Consider the following 10449-nt stretch of genomic DNA (forward strand, 5'->3'; position numbering starts at 1 on the left):
TAAATACACGCATAATTTTTAAATAACACCATCAATGGCCACCCCTTGCTTCCCACATAGAAATGGCAATCTCATCTCTAATCGCAGCCATATTGTTTTGGGCTTCAATTGACAAGTCTACATGAGTAGATGAGGATGCCCCATCACCAACCGCAGGCTCAATAACTGGTAGATGCATCGTACTCCATGTCTAAAATATCCAGTCATCGGGGGTGACCGTTCTAATAAAGTTGTGCAGTGCACAATACGCTGTAATAATCAGTCATTGCCGCCGAACCGAATATGGAGGCATGTTGGAGAGAATGGTGAATCGTTCTTTTATAACACCAAATGTTCGTTCTACAATATTACGAACTGTTGAGTGACGATAATTAAAATAATCTTTATACCCATGAAAACCCCTCTGATTGTGACGATCACTCCGGTGATAACGTTCTCTTGGATAGGGGGCATCAATCCCGTAGTGCATGGATAAGCTGAATCCACAAGATAATACTGACCTGAGAATCCATTTATTTTCAAAACACAAACTTCAATTAATATAAAGGCAAAAACAAATCAAGTTACAAGTTATAAATATTTGACAAAGTTAATAAAAAAGAAAATTACCCTCTGGTGGCCATGGAAAATGGGCTTCTGGATCACTTGCAGCATGGTGGAACACACGTGCATCATGCGCGGATCCCTCCCATCCAGTGTAAACAAATATAAATTTCATATCGAAATCAACTATTGCCAACACATTTTGGGCAACTCGGCCCAACCTATTTCGATATGCCTCGCGCAACTCAGTTGGGACGACAACTGGTATCATCATATCGTCCATCGCGCCAATGCATCCCTATCAACTCAATAAATAAATCCTGACTGGCGTACACAACCAACTAATGCATGATGTGATTGTTACGTTGTATGTTGTACAAGAAAGTTTCAATTCGAATTGTTACCTGAAACCAAGGATAATTACGATGGTTGCTTGAAATAAAAGGGTGCACGTTGTCCGTTGGAGTTGGCACAATCAAATGTCTCCCAACCTCACATAATGCATTAATCACTTTTCTAACATTTTTATTGATTGTTTGTGTCGAATGTTGAAACCTGTCCCCAACAATTCGCTGGCCTTCTGCGTGGCCCACAAGAAGGCAAAACATACCCACAGCTTCCTCCACCGTCACTTCTCTTCTAGAATCATGTACCAAATGATTGTTACGTAACAATGTGCATAAACAGTGGAATGTACGTACCTCCATACGAAACATAATCTTGCAGTTATCTGGATGACCATTTAAAATTCCAAAATATATTGATGCCCTCGGAGGCCTATATTATGTTGTGGCCTTGGGTGATTCCTTCTCTGTCCGTGGGACAGTATCCTAATAACGTTGATGATATCTATGGGCTCCACCGGATCATCACTATCAGTCCCGTCAGTCCAAAAATTGTTATGCTCCATTCTCTACTATATGATGTGGAACTACGTTAAAAACTCAAGACAAGTTGGGGAATAGACCAATAGGACTGACCTATAGCATTGGGAAGTAGTTTACATGAGTGTACGTTTCCATTCTAGACAAGAATAAGCAATCTCAATATATGCAAAGAATCATGCAAACCTTTGGGATTCTTGGCCATATCCCGTATCTTTCATTTCCAAGCAAATGGAAATGAAATAATTTCAGCAAAAATTATTTCATATATCACTTAAAATATACTTATAAATTCTTATGAATATATATATATTTTTATATATACATATATTTTATATATTTATCAGTGCAGCAAAGACATGTGAGAATATAGTTTGTCTCTACTATTCAGATAAACATCATGGTCAGTTTTCTTGTACCGCTGGCATGCATCTAACCCCATGACCAAATTATTTGAAATTCATTTTGATATGGCATCTTCACCATATTAAATTACATAGAGCAGATTGGAGCTTTGGAGCAGTGTTTCACACAAAATATGCAATCCTTTTTTAGAGATAACATTCGTTGGACCAAATCACTACCCAAATCAAAATCAAGATAGAAGGAATCATCTTGTGTGAGCTTTAAAAAGGTAGCCCAATCCTTGTTGTGCAAGCTTTAAAAGAGAAAAAATGAAAAAAAAATAATTATATGGAATCCAAAGTTTCCAGTATTCAGAAAGTCCCAAGTATTGGGAGGTCCTCTTCAGTCCAAATAGTAACTGCCATGACAGAACTAGAATAGACGGCAGAGTTATAAACTATTTTAAATTGAAGGCCCAAGTAATTGGGAGGTCCGCTTCAGTCCAAATAATTATTTCAATAGCTAATGGTTTTTCTTTTCACTATTCTTGTTCATATGGTACTTTCCGTGGTCCTATGCATGGCCATTTAAACCAGATGTTACTACTATTTTTTAGGAGAACTTTATCAATGTTTCATGTTTGTATCTTACTATATTCTATCCTGATGTTTAGAGTTGATTTATTCATAGCTTGACTCTGCCGAGTGTATGTAGGACTGGACATGGTACATGCTAATAACTACAACAACATTGTGCATAAGTTTGGCACTTAAGGTTCTCCTGAAGTTCATAGTTTTCTAGGTATTAATTCTGTTTATATTAGATGGATTTGCTGGTGATTCTATTTCGTGCTTCAGTGGTACAAGGTAATGGCTTTTATATCAAATTATATGCTTTTGATATGAAGAACTACCCTCATAATTTATGTACTCCATGGGGCAATATCAGGTCCTATATTTTCACCTGTAAAGTGTATAATACAAGTTCTAAAGATCATTAAAGATACATCTGCATTGGAGCTTGGGAATCTCTAAAGTATACCATTACTTTAATACATTTACTTTTACTTTAATAAGATACATCTTCATTATCTTCAATAAAGTTACTTTTGCTTATAAATAAATAAATATATATATATTTATTTCAGTTATTAACATCAAAACTGTCTGGCTTAACCACGATATTGATGTTTCTCATATTTAACATCAGAACTGTTTGGGGTCACCTTCCATCGATTCTTTCAAATGAATATCAAAGGGTTGATACAATAAACAACAGAAACAAAGCATTTTGGAGAAGAACAATAACCTTTTTTGGAAGGCAACCTCTACCCTTGATGTAATTTTATGCCTTTGAGAAGTGTTGATGACGTTCAAAACCTACAGCTGCCCGTTGGGCAGAGAACCAGAAAAGTCAGATACCAAAATGTACATGTCATCTAAGCCAAGTTCTCACTATGTATTTCAGAAATCAATTCAAGATGCATGAAATAACAAGATATAAACAAACTCTAATAACATTAACAAATAGATTCAGAATTTTGTGGATCTAACTAACACATAACACAATACTCTTAATATAAAAAGATGGTTTCCGAGACATCACAACTGGAATGAAATAATAAAAACCAATCATCTTCCAAAGATGTCCATGAAACCTACAAATGTTAACAACAACGAAGGACACATAGAAAAACATATTACATAACGCCAATGAAAAATTACAACTCAGCAAAGCAACTAATCAAGTTCTAATGCACAAGCTAGTGTCCAATCAACTATGCATAGCCCACGCTCTAATCAACTATGCATATCCCACGCTCGCCTATGGACATCATCCATTACCAAAAATCCTCGTTGTGCAAGGGGGTTCATTAACCTATCAAACGCACGGGAGAAAATATCGTCAGGCAGTGGGGGCTGAAGTGCCTGTAACAAGGCCACACAGTGTGAAAAAGAATCGAAACCGTCATCACTATCCATGCAATGTGTGGTTCCTCTACTACGTTTTTCCCCTGACGCTTCCCCTCTGCCCTCATAACACTTTCGGCGTGCCTCATAGGAACGCGTGATCGCATCAACCATGTTCGATATCTTCTCGTCGTGCTGGTTCTTTTGCCCTCCCTTCTGACGCCTTCGGGAAGAGCAACTCGATGGTGTCCCCATGTCCATGGGAAATTGCGACGGGCCATCAAAGACAAAATCCCGACTGGCTTGGGTGCCAAGTACAAAATCCCGCATCTCAGCGTCAAGACGCTCCTCCTCATTCGAAGATGGTGGTGGTTGGGTGGACGCGTGGTGGAGTGTGCCCGTGGCTACAGCAGCACCAAAAATGGTACAGAGGTCTGCATATCGTGGGCAACCTGAGGTACGAAACTTCTTTACTTGTGGCTTGGCTTAGACAAAGAAATTTAAATTCAATATATTAGGGAGGGATTAAGGCAGGAAAAAGTGATAATGAATAAAGTGACTATTGCTCTGGAGAAAATATGGCGTCGTTAGAGATTCGTTACCCTAATGGCATTTGCCCAGTGTTCATCACTCCCTAGAACCGTTTTGGTATCGGGGTCCCATTCCATACCAGTTTGGTGCATGAGGTCTGTGAAAAGTCGTTGCATCATCTTAAGCCGATGTATTTTCCTCTTGATTTGACTCGCATCGTACGTCTTTACGCCCACAGCCGTAAGACGTGCAACATAGGAAGCATGGTCCCTAGAAGTGATCCTCCCAGCCCTCAGTGCACCATTAAGGGTGTCAGCTAACATCATGTCAATGAAGACGTCCTCCATTCCATCCACCCATATTTCCCGATCAACGTGTGAAATATCGGCATTGGGGTCTATGTGAAAATGCTAATAATATGATATGAAATCCAAAGATGTTTATATCATACGTGGCTAAATAAATGATAAATGAAATCCAAATTCTTTTATTTAGAAGTGGGCCATACCTGCCGAGGGTATGGTACTTGAGAGGAGCGTAGGTAGTAACGCTAACAAATAAAAAATATTGTTAAAAACAGTTTGTTGGCAACATGAAATCCAAATAAATCTGTGTTGTAAAATTTTTCTCGTGATCACATACCAGTGTGAGATTAATTACCTACATCATCAATGAAGATGTTGTATGATGTTATTTTTCTGGGCAGAGACTTAGTAATTATTAGCAAACATAAATGGCACAAACTGCATATATGCAAGACATGCAATTAATTTGTAAAAGTGTCATGTGGGGGGTTGAAATTGCAAGGAAGTGAAAAGCAAAGAATTATAGTCTGAAAATTAACTGACCAATCGTTGTCCACTGCTTCGTAAATCATACCACAGATCATAAATGTTTGAAAAAAAAACCAACCATTTCGCTTGTATATATATGGTGGGCTGTGAGATGTCTGGGATGGATTGGGTTTTCCCCGTACACATCTTTATGTAAGGGCTTGGCAGCCCAGTTCCAATTGAAGGGAACACGAGGGGTTATTTGGATAAAAAATAACATCTCAACTCATTTCATTTAATTATTAAAAAATTTTCAACCTTTTACACAAAATATAACAAGTACAAGATAGGCATGAATGCACTGAAGGACGAATTAGTGAAGCTGGATTTGGGATATATGTAAGTTATTTTTATTATTATTTATTTATTTGATTGCCTAATAATCTAAGATATGAGATTGTTCAAGTGCTATGCTAGAAACCTTTGAATTTATCATTTGCATAGAACAAGGGAACCGAAGCAAATAAATGAAAAAAAGAAGCTCATTCAATTGGTGATGTTAACTTTCATGGTATCCAAAGACTTTCCTAGAGCAATAACCTCTGTTATTTTTTTTTTTTTCCTTTAGTTCCTACTCCTATATATATCTCTCTAATCTTATAGGTGGATGCTGGGAAAGGAGCTGGAAACTTGATTGACCAGTTGGGACGTAGAGGACCAGTTGAGTGAAGGGGAATTATTAGTGAAGGACAAGAAGGTGCTAAATTTTAGACTTTACATTCAGGCAGTACTGGATCAGATCTTTGTTTGTGCTTATTTGACAAATCAACCTTTCATTTTGTATAATTCCATTGTAATTTTGTACTCTTAACCGCAATACTATAGGTTTTTTACTCAAAGATGATCAGATTTGGATAATATAATACACACTTAGATGTGATAAAGTTTCAGCCTTTTTTTTTATGCTTTCCGAAATGGGTATGTACAAGGACGGATTCCAGGCCTATATGCACCCATTTAAGTCCCAATCAATCATTCACAATGATTAAATGACAGCCAAACTTTCAATTAAAAGCTGGGTTCATACTTGTAGTTTGTTACAAGTTTCTAGCTCTTCAATTTCCTTTCTCCACTAGAAATTTTTGTCAATGTGAGTTTCATCTAGAAACTAGTTGATGCAAGTTACCTTCACTTTTTGCATCTAATATGAATATCTTAAGTAAATCCCAAATCCACCGAAAATTCTTCTCAGATAAACCAGATGGATGAAAACTCAACTACAAAACCTTATGAATTTCAGCTATTCAGCTCTCAATGATACAAATATGATCAATCCGCTTACATATTGCCCCATAATTTTGATGACCTATGAATGATTATACTTCTTAAAAAATCAAAACCAAATAACCTTTCACAACTATACTTCCATTCTTCCTTCTCCTATGAATTTGTTTTCCTCCAGAGGAAAACAAATTCATAGGGATCACCAAATTCTCATCAAAACAGGCTCATGAAAGCAGAATCTAGAGGATTCCAATTAACTTCACACCTCCCTCCGCTCCAATCCCACCAACCAATAATATTTTTTTTCCAATTCCTGGTCCTTTAATCTGCCAATAACTGTAACTTCGCTAAATTATTTTGGTATTTGGTGGTCATCAAGTTTTTTAATGCAAATATTAAAGACAAGCCGATTGGTAATAGGGTTTTTATCTACCCATCAGTTGGTCAGTGATATGTGTTAGACCTTTCTAAATTCAAACACACAACAGAGTCCATTCAAACCCAAAACATCCAACAACCACTAATCGATCCACAACCACAGACAAATCAGTCCAATGCATTAATCACCAACAATAATTTTGATATTTACAAAAATTATTCATATAAAAAAACAAATATTAGAGGGTTCCTAAAACAATACCTGGTATGACCTCGTTGTCGGACCCGTGCTGCCCTTGGAGAGGATGGTGAGGGAGCGTTTATGGTAGTTGTTTTTGAGAGATAAACCGGGGTTACAGCACCTAACCGTGGTGGATGAGCGGGGGGTTTCGGCAGCTTTCGGCATTTTCGTATATGTAGGCTGCTTCGAGAAATTTGAAGGGGAGAAGAAGACTTCACAGCAATCACAATCGTGATGGGTAGGGGAACAAGGGAGATTCGCACTGCAAGAACCACATAGGTTCTGGACAAAGTTCGATATCAATTCAAGATGAGCTTTTCTCGGGATGTTGTTTGGAAGGAAATCTGAATGGCGAGGTGTAAGATGACAACGGAGGGATGCACCAGAATCAAATCTTCCCGAGAGAGATGGAATCGAAATCTTGTGAGATGGGATGGCCTGGTGAAAGAAGATTTGCACTACTTGCCAAGTCGAAATGGGACTTAGGGAGAGAGGAGACAAATTGCAAGATTCGCACGGTGGAAAGCAGCGAACAGTGTTGAGTGAAGGGAGAGAACTACTAAGATGAAAACTTGGGATAAAATTGTGTTTGTTTTCGGAAACTATCTAACCGTACGAAAACTGGTTTTAAGGTTTTCAAAGTTTTGGGTGTATCTTCGAAAACAAACGGGGCCTTAGTTTCAGACCTTCTAGAATAAAATTTCTTTGATGACATAAATTTTTATTCTGGTTATTCATTTAATATTTTTTGAAGACATTTTTATTAGACAATTTTCTACAAATAAATCCTAATTTCAGTTATTAAATATGAGATCTCTTGCCAGGTTTATTTTATGAAAAATACGTGACACTCCCAGCCTACGGGAATTGGGTGTTACAAGTCAAGAGCCAAGCATAACATATTCTTCTCTATTTTTTCCTCTCCAGGCAAGACAACCATAGGAAACCAAAATAATAATCTGGAATTTTGTTATAGGGGTGTTATGTGTGTGCAGTGGAGATGGGGTGTCATATATGTATATGAGGTGCAGTGGAAGAGTGCGGTGAAGGATTGAATTGTGGAACTGAGGGATAAGTGAGCGTACGTGTGGCAGGTGATTCATTACTCGGGTAGGATACAGAGGTGCCCTCACTTAATGTAGCGAGATTGTGTTTATGCCATTTCCCAGCTTAACGAATTTAACTGCCACTTGAATGTATAAAATCTGAGACTGACATTTTCATTTTGAATGTGAACAAAACCTATTCTTGGAGGATCTGATCTCTTGAAGATCAGAGTTCAGTACTTTTACAAAGTAGTATCAGAGCAGTTTGAGTTCTTGGGAAGAATGGCTGACGGCACAGTACAAGGAGTTAGAGAAGATGGTGCTGGGGCTGAGATAAGAAAAAAGAGTGGAGGATCATCAAGGGGCCTTGGAAGAATTGAATTCAAAAATGGATTTGCTGTTGGAAGCACTGGTTTAAATTTCGTACCGTACCGGCCGGTATGACCGAAATTTTTCGTTTCGGCCGTCCGTACCGGCCTCAATTTCGGCCTGTACCGGCCTATATTTCGGCCTGTGTTTTTTTTTTCAAACTACAAATTTATTTTTTAACCCCCAATTCAGACTAGACTATTTATAATTTATATATATAGATGTATTTATATATAATTTATTTATATATCGACTATCCCGAAACGTTATCCCGAAACGGTACCGGTATCGAAATATTTCGTTCCAGTGCCTTGATCGGTACGACGTCCGGTATGGTATTCAAAACATTGGTTGGAAGCCGTGAATAGAGGAAGAATGGTCTCTCAAAATGGGCATGGCAGACATGAGGAAGGGATGAATACTGAACATTCTGAGGTATCTGGAGGGATTCAGTTTCATTCTATTAAATTGGATTTTTCAAGATTTGATGGGGAAAATCTAACTGGGTGGGTTTATAAGGCAAATCACTACTTTGCCTTACATCCCATCCTGGAGGGCAGAAGATCTTGATTTTACATGGAAGGCAATGCACTAATATAGTTTCAGGATGCTGAGAAGACAGTAAATTTCAACTCTTTGGATTCCTTTGTAGTGGCTTTGCAATTAAGGTTTAGGAGTCCTTATGATGATCCCATGAAAGCAATTACAAGATTGAGGTAGACCACATCAGTAGTAGCCTACAAATCTCAATTTGAGGTAATCTCAAATCAATTGAGAGGGTTGTCTAAAAATTACAAGTTATTTCTTAACTGGACTAAAAGACGAAATTTGGCTTCTAGTCAAAATGGTACACCCTCAGAGTTTGAATTCTGCCTTTGGATTGGCTAAGATCCTAGAGGAGTACATCAATAATACTCGAGGTGGCAAGAGTAGTGGGATACCATGCTCCTTATTTGTCAACACCTCTGGGAGGGAGTGTGACAGTCAATAATTCTATTAGGAAGGAGCTTGGTCCTGGAAGTAAAGTCAATAATTCTAAAACTACAACTCCTATTCAAAAATCGAGCCCAGCTGCGATGTGGGGGGGTGACTTGTGTGATTAGAAGCGGAATCCAAGCCATAGATGCAAGAAGGCCAGAATCTTTATTATTGAGGGCATGAAAGTTATTTTAGGATGGGGATGTGGAGAATGGTAAGGGGCTAGAAGAGACTAAAAGGTTTGGAGATCTTAATCTTGAGTGTGAAATTCTAGAGATTTTATTGCATGCCATTGCTAGTTCGAGTCCAAAACCCTGAGAATCAATAGTTGATTTTAGGATTGTTTAGTAGTGGTTCTTGTAGATAGAGGGAGCACTCATAACTTTCTCGATCCTATGATGGCAAGAAGGGTTGGGTTGATAATAAATAGTAAGGAGTAAATTGAAGATAGAGTGGCTAATGGAAATAGAATTAGGAGTGAAGTTATGGTGGATGGTGTTGAATTTTAGATACAAGAGAATTTGTGGCTGATTTCTTTCTGCTTTCACTGGGAGGGTTTGATGTGGTAGTAGGGATGCAGTGGTTGAGAATCTTGGGACTATATTGTGGGATTTTAATAGTCTCACTATGACTTTTGAGAATAATAAGAAGTCTATGGTTTTGAGATGTATAAGTTCAAGTAAGTCTGTGCTGATGGAGGATGTACAAATCTACCAATTTATAGATTGTGTCATGAGATCAAAATAAGATAGTAGGAAGAGTTTATCCAAATATAGAAGTTGTGTTGCTTAAGTATGGAAGGGTATTTGAAGAGCCTAAAGGGTTACCACCCAAGAGGGGTAAGGACCACCAGATCAAACTCAAGGCAGGGACATTACTAGTATCTCTGAGGCCATACAAATACCCATTCTACCAAAAAGCAAAAATTTAAAAAATTATTCAAGAACTGTTGGATGCAGGGGTAATTAGAGATAGTCAATCTCCATTCTCTTCACTTGTACTTTTGGTGAGGAAATTTGATGGGAATTGGCGCATGTGTATTGACTATAGGGCACCGAACAAGAAAACAATGAAGGATAAGTTTTCAATCCCTGTTATTGATGAATTACTGGATGAGTTGTTTGGGGCCACAATCTTCTCTAAGTTAAACCTCAGATCTAGGTACCA

General features: G+C 38.0%; 2 protein-coding genes across 2 annotated transcripts; both read right to left on the reverse strand.

The window, feature by feature from the left end:
• Positions 1 to 31: 31 nt before the first annotated feature.
• On the reverse strand, positions 32 to 826 carry LOC121245953. The gene is made up of 3 exons (XM_041143893.1): positions 610 to 826; positions 390 to 500; positions 32 to 165 (listed from the first exon to the last, which is right to left on the reverse strand). Exons 1-3 carry the CDS (start codon positions 824 to 826, stop codon positions 32 to 34), a joined length of 462 nt encoding a protein of 153 aa, XP_040999827.1.
• Positions 827 to 3571: 2745 nt separating this feature from the next.
• On the reverse strand, positions 3572 to 7054 carry LOC121245964. The gene is made up of 3 exons (XM_041143903.1): positions 6911 to 7054; positions 4285 to 4623; positions 3572 to 4162 (listed from the first exon to the last, which is right to left on the reverse strand). Exons 1-3 carry the CDS (start codon positions 7052 to 7054, stop codon positions 3572 to 3574), a joined length of 1074 nt encoding a protein of 357 aa, XP_040999837.1.
• Positions 7055 to 10449: the final 3395 nt, after the last annotated feature.

This window comes from Juglans microcarpa x Juglans regia, chromosome 1D, assembly GCF_004785595.1.
Source record: "Juglans microcarpa x Juglans regia isolate MS1-56 chromosome 1D, Jm3101_v1.0, whole genome shotgun sequence".
NCBI classification, from domain to species: domain Eukaryota; kingdom Viridiplantae; phylum Streptophyta; class Magnoliopsida; order Fagales; family Juglandaceae; genus Juglans; species Juglans microcarpa x Juglans regia.